Source organism: Strigops habroptila, chromosome 3 (genome assembly GCF_004027225.2).
Source record: "Strigops habroptila isolate Jane chromosome 3, bStrHab1.2.pri, whole genome shotgun sequence".
Classification (NCBI taxonomy): Eukaryota; Metazoa; Chordata; class Aves; order Psittaciformes; family Psittacidae; genus Strigops; species Strigops habroptila.
Window position 1 is genome coordinate 77,817,285 of NC_044279.2, and position 14,634 is coordinate 77,831,918.

At 48.9% G+C, this 14,634-nt stretch overlaps 1 protein-coding gene across 1 annotated transcript; it reads right to left on the bottom strand.

Annotated features, from left to right (window-relative positions):
• Positions 1 to 1,018: 1,018 nt before the first annotated feature.
• Positions 1,019 to 8,794, bottom strand: CENPM (centromere protein M). The gene is made up of 6 exons (XM_030479004.1): positions 8,690 to 8,794; positions 8,403 to 8,482; positions 4,946 to 5,044; positions 3,832 to 3,911; positions 2,689 to 2,780; positions 1,019 to 1,936 (listed from the first exon to the last, which is right to left on the bottom strand). The coding sequence occupies exons 1-6, from the start codon at positions 8,744 to 8,746 to the stop codon at positions 1,817 to 1,819; spliced, it is 528 nt and encodes a 175-aa protein (XP_030334864.1). The 5' UTR covers positions 8,747 to 8,794; the 3' UTR covers positions 1,019 to 1,816.
• Positions 8,795 to 14,634: the final 5,840 nt, after the last annotated feature.

Sequence of the window (14,634 nt, forward strand, 5' to 3'; positions counted from 1 at the left end):
ACAGGGGAGCAACCCAGGAGACTGAAGAGTCTCCTTACCTTACAGCAGCTGCGAAGAAGATGAGAGACTGGCTCATTTCATGCTGCAGCCCTTCCTTCCCTCCCCCAGATTGCACCTGCACACCGAGAGCAGATCGAAACCAGTCTGTTCTAAACCATGGTCTCATTTATTTTCAGGGACTCAAAGTGAGAGCGAGGCTGAGACAGCATAACCAACAGAGAAACTTGTCTCTCAGCATGACTGCCTCTCTCTGGTGGCCAAGTCCTGGCTAGTACCTTCAGAATCACAAAGCTAGCTGAAAGTAGGGCATGCCCATTAAGCTTCCGATCCTTCTTACACAGCTAGGAGAGTTTGCATATTTCTTCTTTGGGTTTTAGCCAGTCCAGCCCTTTTGGGCACCATAACACAGCTGAATGGTTTAGCTTCTTTTGTTCCAGCTGACAAACAACCTAGCCCTCCCCTGCCAGCAACAATACAACTGGAGCTGGGATTTGTGTGTCCTCTGAGCAAGGATACAGGCTTTGTGCCTTGCTGAGCTGTCTTTACAAGGACTGCCAACTCTCACAGCTGATTAAGCCTGCAGTGCTGCTTTCTGCTTTTTCCTGCTTACAGACAGATGTCAGAAACAAGCTAAGTGAAACAGCACACACAGCTAGAGCTCTGCACCTAGCTACATTAAAGCAGACTATTAGGGATTAAATAAATTAAACCAGGAGGCAGTTTAACACATTCTCTCTGGGCCTCATTTCTACCTGGCATGCAATTCTGGGCAAGAAACATCCTAGCGTTTCAAGAAACATTGTATTCTGGAAGGTGGCTCGAGTGGGTATACAGGGAGATTTGTATTTGAAAAGCTTTTGCCACCACCCCGTGGCTGAAGCCGTGACTGCAGGACACCAACTAACTGGAAATCCAAGCTGCGAGCAAGGATCAGCCTCCCTGCCAGGGCAAACCTGGGCAAGTGTTCATAGGTCTTCAGAGCCTGTGCCATACACCTGAACAAAAAGCATACAGCTGATTATTAAATATTACACATTTTATTAAGTTACAGCTCCATAACAAACTACTGAATTGCAGTAAGAATATGGTTATCCTAGGCTTGACAAACTAGGGTTGCTTGTTATCCTGGGTTTGATAGATGGAGCCTTTTTCTTTAAATATCTATAAGAAAGCTAAAGTGCTCAATTATCTTCTTTAGTCCCTTCCTCCCCAGTTAAGTTTCAGGCATGGAGCCCTTCACTGGTCAGGTGCTCACACAGCTGGATCACTAACACAGCTGGATAACTAACTGCCAGCTGCAGTCTATCTAGAAGCTGCAGAACAACCTTCCTTCCCCATTATTCTCTTGATGGAGAGACAAAACCTGGCAGCCAGGTTTCGCGTTAGTCCAAGGTGCTATATTTCAACTGGAAGGAAGCAGGAGCTTGCTGCCTTTTCTCTAGTACTTTGGGAAACTAAGATACTCAGCATGGTATTCGGCATTTGGATAGCAGCGTGTTCTGATATTCTCTCAGTAGAACACATGGCTCCTGGCCTCTGGCAAAGTGGGTGAAACTCAAACTTGATCATGAAATGGGATTGAAATACGGTAACAGATAGGAGTCCCCAGTTAAAACTGCCCTCCCCACAGCACCTCTACATTATCCACTGAACAGGAATCCAGCTTTTCTTGAGTGATTAGCAACTAGGAACAGCTCTGGATGAGTGGTCATGACAAGTCAGGCAAAAAAGCTTCCCAATGTGATTCTAACTGGAGCAGCTTGAATGACTGAAGTGAAAAAAATGATGAATGTGACTCAATTCTCACAATGTGAAGCTAGTTGGAGCTCCTCAACAGAAAGCTAAAGGACAAAGCAGAAACTCCTGGTACGTGACCAGCACAGATCTGTAACATCCGGAGAAGTCGCTGAGCAGTGGCAACTCGTATCCCTTCCAACTGGAAACAAAATTGAGAAATTATTTCAGCAACAGAAAAGAAGAAAAGCAGTGCCAAGCTGCGATAAAACAAAAACAAAAACAGAGCAGGCATTAAGTATGGTTCAGAGCAGCTAGCTACAGAAAACCCCAAACAGGCCTGTTTACTCCTGTAACGTTAAGGAAGGTACAGTGTTGTCAGCCAAAAACCCTGAAGGGCTTGCCAAAGGCACAGATATTACCTGCTGGTAGGGAAGCGGTCTCTGAGGGTGGAATGATGAGTACACAGAAAAGTGCAGTGTACTTCCCCTGAATGCCAAACTCTCCCTTCCAGCTTTTCAGATCAAGCAGGTAATTGGAAAGAGTGGCATATCAGATGGCAAAACAGTCTGTGAAGCAACGAACCTGGCTAACAGGAAGCGTTCTATAGACAAGAGAGCCACATAGCAAGTAACAGCTCAGGGGCTCGCAGGAAGAGAAAATGCCTCAAGGAACAAGTGTACCAAGGCTTTGCGTATAAGTGAAATCTTTGTTAATTTAGACTTGGCTTCCTGAGGCTTTGAAGTAGCACAGGAATGTGCAGGTAATCTACAAGACTCATTTCAAGAACAGCCGGGCTCCTGTTCCTCTACTGCTCTTGTAGAGTCTGGTCTCTGACACTTAAGCAAGACAGTAGTGTATGTACATATATTTATTGCTAAGGTAATGATGTTCCTAAGGATCAGAGAGCAGTGAAATGCACAAAACCCTACAGACATCAAATCAGCACCTTACCTCCAGCTCACAGAATAACACAGGACTGCAGTAGACTTCTCCCAGTTTCCAGATGGAATTAATTTCTACACTGCAGTAATTCACCCTGCCAACTACAGAAAAGATTTCCCACATTACAAGCCGCATAATCAACATTCAGTAAAGAAAAGTACAGGGAATTCCACATCCACAGAATGATCCAGAGCTAATTTTAAGAGCACTGTAGAAGGTAAGGCAACAGTGAGCAGTACAAATAGAATGGTACAAAATTCACAACGGAGTTAGCACAGAAGTCTTTCACAATATAATGTGGAATAGTATTGCCATGTTACCGAGTACTGTAACATTACCATTTTGGATAAGGGATTGGCACACTATCAGCACAGGCTGAATCTTCCACTCATTAGTAGAAGCCCTTCTGGCTCATGTGGTATCGCAGTGTGCTCAAGTCTCCGAGGAATTCACTTGGACAGGAGAGCCACAGTACAGGACAAAGCTAAGACTCTTTCTCACCCCAGAATTAGGCCTCCTGAGACCGAAATTCCAAGGACACAGGACCTCTGGTCCAACACTGAGCAGTATGGTCTGCCCCCTCCAGTTCCTCAGAGCTGAAGTAGGCAGGATACAGGAAAACACTCTCTTCACGCGAGGCAGTGCAGGGGGGGAAGAAAGAGATTAGAGGCACAACAGGGCCAGACAGTACACAGCAGGGATACCAGTGTTGTATTAAAACTATACTTAATAGTTTAGTAGCTCATCCATTTAAATGCATTTTATTACCACAGTATCATATGCTCCTTGCTGCTTATTATCATTAAGACAAATCTGCAAGAGCAGATAGAATAGACTTCTACAGTGCCACAGGAAAAAAATATAAATCAATAACACAAATCATATTCAGGGATTAGGGACAGAGAAGAGATGTCTGACTGGCAAAAACAAAAAGGAGAGGGCAAATGAGCATGAGAGAAGAGAACCATGTTTCATCTAAGATGACAATAAAAAAACCCCACAGGTGACTTCAGATATAATTTAAACAAAGCTTCTGACAAAGCTGCTAGTTTCCCTTGTCTTGTTTCAAGTTAAGCCACTGCTCTGTTTTAAGGAAAGCAACATTGAGTTGTGCTGCTCAGAGAAGAGGAAGAGGGCAGATGCCATACGTACCCCCAGTGACAAGAAAGCACACTTTCCCCAGGAAGAAGCTGGCAGCCACATGAGCTAGGGAAGCTTTAACATTCTTCAAGCTGTCAGAGAAACACAATCCAGTTGGACAGGGAGGTAAAAACAGTTCAGCGTAAGGACAAACGGAATAACTTTCAAAAGCACATTTAGAAAGCCAATGATGTTAACATCTGCTGATCTGAGAGCTGGCAGAGTTATGCTCTATGCTAAAAGCATGGCATGAGAGCTCTCTGTAATACCCACAGCTGTTTAATAATCCATAACATATCCTTTTCTACCCAAGACTCAACAGTTAGACTTAGTTTGAATGGTCTCCTCTGTGATTTGCGGACACTAAGCATCCACATTCATTAACATCCAACAAGACTTCAGCACTACTTTGGCTCTTTCAGAAGAGCTAGCCCACACACTTCCGCAGCACCATTTGTGCTATAAGTATGCAGCTGGGCCTGTCATTTTTGGTAAATGAGAGCCCAGGATCATCATTCACAAGTTAAGTAAATAATAAAATGCTGACTTCTGTGCCTTAGCAAGTCTTTACTTATGGCCTGGGGACTGAAACATCATTTCTACAAAGATGAGCACAAGGTGAGAGAAGAGGCATCATCCCTGCAGACCTTTCTCTTCTACCTAAAGACATCCGCAGTGCTGACGCAAGCTGACCAGCAGTATCAGTGAACTGGGGACACAGATGCAGCAACTGGCAGGTTATAAGGTAGCACTCCCCAGCGCACATCAGCCCTCTGCATATTACAGAACTTAACAGCATGACCATCATTTCCATCTAATTTTAGAGACAGCATCTTTTCAAAGCTCAGTTCCTATCATCCCATATCCATATTCAGGAATAAATTCTGCCTTTTCTGCTATGGCAACTTAGCGCACAACAGGCATGTTATTAGGCAGAGCAGTTCAGAACTAATCCATTGCTGAAGGCCAGAAAACCACTGCATACATTACAGAGCTGTTCCACCACAGCAAGTCTTGGCTTTGAAATCCAGTATTGAGCAATTCTGACACAGTAAAAATCTAGGTTTACTCATCACTCCAAGAAAGAATATCAGTTTCCCCTCTCAGATTTTTGCCCTTGTTTTACCTGTATTTGTTCTTGATGTCAATCATAAACACGATCAGATCTATCCTGGGCCGAAGATGATCCCTCTCTGAAGATAAGGGGAGGGATGTAGCAAGGTGACTGAAAGAGAATAAATATGCCAGTTTAACCAAATAGCGTGGCAGGACAGTATCCACTTAGTCATATCCAGATAACCATCGCAGTTCACCATGTAGCAAGTTACCAGGAAGCACACTAAACTCATAGGAACTGAAGAGACACTGTGATTCTTTAAGTGGTATTCCAATATCTTAGGCCTACTCACAGTTGCTGACAGCCACAATGGTACTTGCTAGACAAGCTGGTTTATAATGGGAAGCTTATTAGAGCATAACAAGACTCACAGAAGCATTTGTTCCCCACAGATCCATACAGCAGTCATTTAATTGTTAAGAAGAGTCCTTTCTAACAAAGTGAACCCCAGTGCTTTACAGGTATATTTTGCTGCCAAGTTTCAGTTAAAATGCATCAGTACATTCCTGTCACATTCCAAAGATACTGCTCATGCTCTCACATAGGAGAGGCTACCTTCTCAGATGCCCGTGATACAGGTGTGTTGTATTCATAAAACCTTAAACCAGCATTTTATCACTAATACAGCTTTATAGATGAAGTTCTAACTCACAAAGAGCTCCTATTATACCACTACCCCCTTTTTATCCCTTTCACTGTGTCAGGAGTTACTAGGTTAGTTGAGGTTTCCTTCTACTCAATACTACCACTGCTGATACAGTTATTGGAAGAATTACATGGTGTAATTTTTTGTGTGTCTTCCCACTACTATTAAAATAAAAGCTTCAGTAGTGCCTATCTGGGCCTTCCACAGGGAAGCATACTATCAGCATTGTATTTTTGGAAGTTCACCTGAAAGATAGATTGGACAAAAAATAAATCCCAGAATTTCAGTCTCTCTCACAATATACTTCCTCTCTGGAACCCAAGAGAGAAACACTGATTTTGGTCTCCTTGGGGAACATTACTTCTAGCAATTGACTCTTACGGACTTAACAGCTTTCCCCAGCAGCCACAGACCACAGTACACATTCCCTTCTACTAATCACATGTAGTTTGTACTTCTGTCTGCCAGTCTCCATGTGAAGGCATGCTGTCTCCTACAAATAAGGAAGGTATAATTCAGCAAAAACATTCTGAAACAAACATGAGGTATGACCAAAGTGTGCTTGAAAGTCACACTGCAACACAAACAAGCTTGTCAATTTCAAGTGCAATTTAGTGAGAAGCTGTGGTGAAAGTATCAGATCTCATTGTCTGGAGAGGGGGTGGGGAACTCCCCAAGACCTCCATGATTTGGAGTTCTACTCTATACTATATTCTCCCAGATGAAGACAGGCTGAGAAAGTTGGGGCTGTTCAGCCTGGAGAAGAGAAGGCTGCGTGGAGACCTCATAGCAGCCTTCCAGTATCTGAAGGGGGCCTATTAGGATGCTAGAGAGGGACTTTTCATCAGGGACCGCAGTGATGGGTTTAAACTTAAACAGGGAAAGTTCAGGTCAAATATAAGAAAGAAGTTCTTTACTGTGAGGGTGGTGAGGCACTGGAACAGGTTGCCCAAAGAAGGGGGAAATGCTCCATCCCTGGCAGTGTTCAAGGCCAGGTTGGACAGAGCCTTGGGTGACATGGTCTAGTGTGAGGTGTCCCTGCCCATGGCAGGGTGGTTGGAACTACACGATCTTAAGGTCCTTTCCAACCCTAACCATTCTATGATATTTAAACCAACATCACTAGATGATGTCAGCAGCCTCCAGATATGCGCTGCAGAAGCCTTTTTTTCCGAGTGGTAAGAGACACAAGAACACCAGCCCTGCAATTCTTCTCTCAACAGCTGTATCTGGTAGGTAGTCTTGCCAGAAAACACCATATTTCTTTGTAATGTGTATAATCCCAAAGAAACAGGGGGTGGGGGGAGAGAACTCCCACTATCACAGACTTCTGCTTCCCTAGGGACTCACTCTGTAGTATAAGCATAACTTTCCTTGCCTTTGGGTAGTTACCCAGCTGTAGTAACAGTAACCATCTAGTTATGGTACTCCATAGCTCAACAGAGGCTGCAGGATTTGAATAGAAAATTGGGTAATTAATTTACTATTAGTTAGCACAAATATCCAAAATGCCATCATCAGAGCAATACAATCACTAACTGGCTAGTAGATCATTAGCTTGGATTTGCCTTTACTGCATGGCCTTGGATTACAGCAGCGAAATAACACAAATGCCTTCTGAAGAGCTGAATAAACTCATTTGGTCTTGGCAAGAGAGCTGTCAAGGACATTTCATCACAAAACATTAGTTAATCAAGCTTTTTAAGAGAGGGCTTGTCATGCAGCTAAAGTTGAAATTCCAAATGCGTCTTAATAGCTTGAGGAGGAAAAGCACGTGCATGCATAGAAAATGGAAAATGGCTATGAAGAGCATCAAAAGCAATGGACATCTTTCAGCAAAACTTGTTTGGTTTCAAAGAGTTGCAAGCATTGCACTTGTCCCATTTTGTCCCAGGATGTTTAACTCATGTATATGCCTATCTCCTGGGAGGGGAAAAAAATACCTGTGCTCCTCTCCTCCTCTTTCAATTTAGTAATCAAGCATCTGTGCAACATCCAAAGGGCAATGGTATGTACGGTATGTGCACAGTGAACATGATGAACGTGAGCATTATTTCCACTCCCATTTCTAACCATGCCCAGACTGCTTGCCCTTGTCCTGGCTTCAGCTGGGACAGAATTCATTTTCTTCCTAGCAGCTGGTACAGTGCTGTGTTTTAGATTCAGTATGAGAATAATTTTGGTAACACGATGTTTTTGTTGTTGCTGAGTGGTGCTTACCCTGATCAAGGACTTTTCAGTCTCTCATGCTCTGCCAGTGAGGAGGGGCACAAGAAGCTGGGAGGGAGCAGAGACAGGAACCTGACCCAAACCAGCCAAAGGGTTATTCCATACCACAGAAATCACGCTCAGTATAGAAACTGGGGGGGGGGGGAGTTGGCTGGAAGGGGCTCATCACTGCTCAGAGATCAGTCAGTAGGTGGTGAGCAATTGTATTGTGCACCAATTGTTTATTCCTTCCTCTCTCTATTTCCTATTGTTATAATATTTTACTTCAATTATTAAACCGTTCTTATCTCAATCCATGGGGTTTTACACTTTTCCCGGTTCTCCTCCCTATCCCACCGGGGAGGAGGAGCAGGGAGCGAGCGGCCGTGGTGTCCTTGGCTGCGGGCTGGGGTTAACCCCGCCACGCTGCATGCGGAGCGCGTTTCCCCCCGCACGTGGCGGCCATCCCCGCAGCAGCGCACTCAAGCGTTCACCGGAGCAAAGTCTCTGAAGCAGAAACTCCGTGAATCCCCATCACAGCCGCCGCTTTAGCTCCACCTCTTGGGCAAGGCAGCAGAAGGCCCCGGCACGATCCCGCTCCCTGCCACTCACATGCTGATGTTGGAGCTCTTCTTCTCCTTGACGATCGCCTGCGCCAGTTCCTGCTGGAGCCGCTGGTCCGAACCCACCAGCTGCGCGGGCAGGAGGGAAGAGCGCGGTCAGAGCCGCCGGCAGGGGGCACCCGCCGTGCCGGGGGCCGCGCGCGAACCGGCACCGGGGCCAGCACGGCCGTTGCTCCGCGGGGCGGAGGGTGTGGGACAGGCGGGCGCCAGCCGCAGGTCCGGGGCGCGGGAGAGGGAAGGGGTGGTAGGGACGCGGCGGGGCGCGGCCGGACTTACCAGCAAGCTGGCGGTGTTGAGCACCGGGAGCTTGTCGAAGGGCCGCAACACCGCCATCGCCCGCCCGCCGAGATTCAAACTGAAGGGACGACGTAGCGCGTCGGGGGTGGGGCCTGAGGGGGGCGGGACGCGGCTTCCAGCGCCCAGGAGCATGAGGGAGGCGAGCGGGAGCGCTCGGGGCCGGGCCGCGGGGCGGCGCTGTGCGGCGTGAGCAGGCACCGGGATGGAGCAGGGTGCGCCAAGCGCTGTCCAGCCTGGCCTTGAACACTGCCAGGGGTGGGGCAGCCACAGCTTCTCTGGGCAGCCTGTGCCAGCGCCTCAGCAGTTCTGCCTAAGAGCTCATCTCAGTCTCCCCTCTCTCAGTTTAAGTCCATTCCCCCTTGTCCTGTCACTACATGCCCTTGTCCAAAGCCCCACTCTGGGTTTCTTGTAGCCCCTTTAGGCACTGGAGCTGCTCAAAGGTCTGCCTGGAGCCTTCTCTTCTCCAGGCTGAACAAGCCCAGCTCTCTCAGCCTGTCTCCATAGCAGAGCTGCTCCAGCCCTCTGTGCATCTCTGTGGCCTCCTCTCGACTCACTCAAGGAGGTCCACTTCCCTCTTGTGTTGGGGACCCCAGAGTTGAACACAGTACTTCAGGTAAACCTAATAGCTAGGGAAGGGAATTTCCCTAACAGAGCACAGCAGCAGCACTCAGCTTTGCACACTGAATTGTTCTCTGTGAGGTTTTGCAGCAGCTCCTACAGCCCCAACCTCTGTCCTACCCCTTCCTGGGTATCTTCCCCCTTTCCCCCCAGGGCTGGCCAGCCTCTGCCCAGCCCAGCACTCCCCTGTCCGTGAGGCAGGTGGGAAGGAGCCTGTGCAGAAGCACTGCAGCTCTGGAGGTAGGGCTGAGCTTTCCTCAGGCCAAGGTCAGAGCAGGAGGATGTAAAGGCCTCAGAGGTCCAGTGTCCCTCACTGGCCTGTGGTCTTCTTTGCTGCATCTCCTGCTCTTTGCCTCACACCCCAGCTTTGGCTCCAGCTTGGTGCAGAGCGGGGTCCAGGACCCCCTCAGCTCCCTGCTGGGGCTGGCCCTCCCTCCGCCTTCAACCAGGGCACCTCTGAATGCGAGGAGATGTGCCATGGGGAGGAAGAAGGCCGCATGAGGATGAAGACATGTCTCCCCACTGCCGCAAGCTGGAGAGGGGGGGCGGAGGAGAGTGAGGGGGGTGTAATGTAAGCTGACATCACATGGCTGCCATGGCTTTTTTGATCTTGACAAAGGCAGACGGTTCCACTCCTCCTTGCCAGCATGAGACAAATTACAGGTGAAGCAGAAGAGATTACAGGATATTTCTGGTTGTTGTTGAGTTTGGCGGGGGGAAGGGAGGACAAATCCAGGGCAGACGTGTCCTGAAGATGGGAGGCAGGCAGATGCAGTAAATAGAGCCAGCTCCCAGGTCGAGGGGAGGTGGAGAGCAGTTAGGACGATGCTCCTTTTGGGCTACTGAGGGTGTGGAAATATGATAAAAGCTGTGGCACCCACCTAAAAGGTGTTTGTCCTCTTTCTGCTCCCTGTTGCCTGCTCTCTGGCAGTGCAGCAGGACCTGGGTGGCTTCAGTGCCTGGTGGGGGACATGCTCGCTGTTTCCTGTCACTGCAGGCTTCCTCCTTCTCACACCATGCTGTCTGTTGAGGTGCAGCAGGTCCAGAAGAGCTACCACCGATGCCACCATGATTTTTCCTTGTCCCCAGCAGGTTTCTTGGCTGTCCCTGGGCAGACTTCCCTCTGCAGGGCTGACCCCTACCTTCCTATGGGGACACAGAGGTTCACTCTGCTCCTTCCTCTGCGTGCCCACCTTCACTGCATTGCACCCTGTAGCCAGAGGGGCTCTTAGGCCCTTACTAACAAAGGGGTTAATGGGATGGGGGGAGCATAGTGATACTGGCAGTCCCTGCCTGAAAGTCCAGGCTTTGGCAGAGCCAATTTACTCCGGGGATGCAAAGCCACTGACAGATAGCTGGCACTGCAGAGTGAGCTCACCTCTGTGGGGAGCCAGAGGGAACAGCAAGAGTCACTGTCTTGCACTCTCAACGGCTACTTACGTATGGGCCAGGAGGTGTAAAACAGATCTAATTCCAAAGGGTAGCATTTATAAACTGCTTTTGGTGGTAGAGGGTAGCATAAGGAGGTGGAGACTCAGACTGGCAATGTGCCTGCAGCTCTTGTCTTAGATCTGTAGCTTGGCAAGGAGAGAAGGGGACAGGGTTGAGACACGGTTGGTGATGGAGCCTGGGGTGTATTTTACATATCACTGTATGACTGTGTCAGGCCATTTCACTTCTCTCCACCCTGTTTCCAGTTCGCAAGCAGGAATAATGAGTCCATCTCCTCTTCAGAGCGGTGCAGGAGAGCTGATGCAGGGGTGTCAGTGCTGTAGCCCCCAGTGCAGGCAGAAGGGGCAAGAGCAGGGCATGATACAGAAGTGGAGAGCTCCTTATTGTACGCTGTGGGCCACTGTATATTGGTCTGGTAGCACAAACCATTCAAAAAATTAGCAGAAGTGTAATTGTAGCCAATGTGAAGATGCTCTGGTGCTGCCAATGAAAGCAATTTGCATCAGCAAGACCTGGCCTCATCATCACCAGTCCTCCTGGGGAATGGTGCAGTCACTCCTGCAGCAGGACAGCACCAGCTGCTACAAAAAACGTTATACAGCACACCTTGTCCTCGTGTATCCTTGGCCACTTTGCTGTGTACTTCATCCAGTGGGTTGGTGACTGAATCTCGAGATATTTTCCCTGAATTATCATAGAATCGCAGACTGGTTTGGGTTGGAAGGGACCTCAAAGCTCATCCAGTTCCAACCCCCTGCCATGGGCAGGGACACCTTCCACTAGACCAGGTTGCTCCAAGCCCCTGTGTCCAACCTGGCCTTGAACACTGCCAGGGAAGGAGCAACCACAGCTTCTCTGGGCAACCTATGCCAGCGCCTCAGCACCCTCACAGGGAGAATTTTGTCCTAATACCTGATCTAAATCTACCTTCTGTCAGCTCTGGGCTGACCTCTCACAGTCCTGCCCAGGAAGCTTGCAGAATACAAACTCATGTGTATTTCATTGCACTTGCTCTCACTAATAGACAAAAACAATATCAATTGCAGCAAGTGCAGATTGTTAGGGAGACTAATGACATTTCCACATATGTTGCTGGCAACTTCAGCTTCCTTTGGCAAAGGCTCTCCCCAGCTATCATTAGGCACAAAATAAGTCCAATTTTCCCATTCTGCTTTTTAACTCACTGTACACATTTCCTTAGCTTTTTGATCAACTCAGCAAAGCTTCTCAAATGGGTTTCCTCACTGGAAGCTGTGGTAGCACCCAGAAGGCAGGTTATTCTGGTTTCCCGCCAGAGTATCTGACCGAAGCCCTGCCATGCATCCAGGGTGCCTTCTGCATCCTGCAGCAACTCCCTCCCCTCCAGCATCTGAGCAGGGAAGTATTTCTGTGCCTCTTGCTGGAGTTTTGTCCTCTACTGCGGACCTTGGGGGAGGCTAGTTTGATAAAGCCCGTCTTCTCCCATGCCTCTACTGACCTTGGGAGAGTAGTGTTTGGGGGATTGGTGTTGCCTTAAAATCAGACAGAGACTGGTGTCTGATCATCTTGGAAGATCCTGATAAAAGTCTAAGGGACACTAAAGAAAACTTGTTAGGAGAAACTGGAATAAAACTTAATCAGGCTTGGGATTAAGCCGAGCTCAGTATGCTGTTCATGCTGTGATTTCTGGGCATGCTACAGGCAGGAAGCATGTGCCTGAGGTTGCCCAACCATCTCCTCTTTCTCCAGCCAGAGCTTTCATCTGAGAAGGGTTTCGTGGTTTCTGCTCTGGCTGGGTGGCCCTCTCACATCAAACCCAACCCCATGCTCGCCTTCATCACACAGGTGAATCTGTGGCTGCCCAGACATACAGAGAGAGTCGGAAGCTTGGTGGTGGACAGCTGGAGTGAACAGCTATGAGGGGCTTATGTGTGCACAGCTACTCAGGGGCTTCCTCCAAGTGAGGTGGAAGGGCCTGGAAGTCCCCCAGGGCTGGGTAGAATGATATTCATATGCTTATGCCTGGAAGACGCTGAGTGGCACACAGCAGCCTTATTCATAGTGAAAGCTGAACTGCAGTGAAGCGTTTCCATGTGGTTTGAGCTGTGCATGGAGCCTGGAGCTGTCTCAGTGCTACACCTCATGTCGGAAACCAAAGGATATGACAGCACCTGAGAGCCCTGTCACAGGCAGCCAGAGCTGCCATGAAGTCAGAGGCAGGGGTTCTGCAAGTGTGTCCCAGTCCTGTGCTCATTTCCTCCAAGGATGCTTTGAACTCAGCTGGGGGTGTTCTGCTTGAAGCAAGGGAGGCTGCCATGCCATGCCATATTCTGTGCCTTTGCCTGCCTTAGGGCTTGCTCTGAGAACACAATAAACAATATCCTTTCAACATTTTAATTTTTTTTTTTAAATCTGTTTGGCTTTTGGTTTGACCAAACCACATTTCTCTCCCAGTACTGTCAAAACCCTGAGGCTTGTGCTTTCCTCCTAATGCAGTGGGATCAATGGAGCAGTTACTGCACTGATGGTCAAGGTGGGTATCATGGTTGAACTTCAGTGAGGTTAAAATTGAGGTGCAATTGCAGGCCTCTCTCTGGAGGCACATGGCAATCATCTGGAGTGCCCACCAAATCAAGAAGCAGTTGGCTAATCCTAATGGATCTGATCCTCCATGCAGATATCCTCCTAGGTACAGGGGTATATCTAGCCTATACTCAATGCTTGTAAGCTATTATGAAGTTACACCAAGCAGAAGTGGGGCTGGGGAGGACAAAACGAGGATGAGGAGGAAATCACGGAGTGTGCCAGCCAGCTTTCACAGCTCCTAGCACAGCTCTGGCCCTGCACTGATGGAGGAAACCCCAGTGCAGCCCAGGAGCCTTTGGGTACATCAGCTTTGGAGCCAGCAAGCCTATGTGGGCTCTGTGACCAACTTGGGGAGGGGACGAACCCATTTGTGCCTAAAACACAGTCTACTGGGAAGCCAAACCTCGCACTTCACGGCTCCTGGGGCATAGGCATGTAACGGGCATGGATCTGGGGCTCAAACGGTTTGGTGGGTATTAGCGAGCCTTGAAAACCAGCCCCCGAGGGCGCCTGCAGGGCTGGAGGTGTCAGAGACTAAGCAGGCAGGGCTGGAGGGCGCAGGCAGCCCTCAGGGCTGGAGCCGGTTGTTTGATGGATTTTGTTACAACACTTTTGCTTTAAACGACTTCTGGGTCACGGTGAAAATTTCCCTATGTACAAAAAAACCCAAAACACAAACAGCCACCACCACCACCAACAAATAGTTTGGTAGCTCCTGTTTCTGTGCCCCTTTGAAAAGCTGAAAATGTTTTAACATTGCAGCAGCAATGACAGAGATGGATATGGGTGCAGGAAACAAGGTATTTCACCAAAAGCAAAAATATTACTTCAGGCAGCAATGTTTTTCTGGTTTCTGCTGGAAGACACTTTTGGTCAGTGTTGATTATTTTATTTTTGCACAAACCCCTCAAAGGGAGTACTAACCTCCCTCCCCCTTCCACTCCTGCCTCCCTCTGCCTCCATCCCGCTGCCGACAAGCCCCCAGCCCCTGGGGCGGGCACACCGGTAGAGCTGTGGATCCTCAACATCTCGTACATCTCCATCACCCCGAGCCTACCCCCAGCACTTCTTCTCCTCCCCAGCCCCATCCTTCCTTCTCAGCCCGGCGGCGAGCAGCTCCTCTGGGCTGCAGCCCGGGCTGCGGGTGATGCGGGAGGAGGGAAGAGCATCCCTCGGCCGCCTCTCCCGTGGCTCCCGCCCGGGTACCATGTGCGGGTGAGCTCGGGAGGCCCGTTGCCATAACGACGGCTGCTAAAATCCTCCCCCCCCTCCACCTCTCCCCTTGCGCG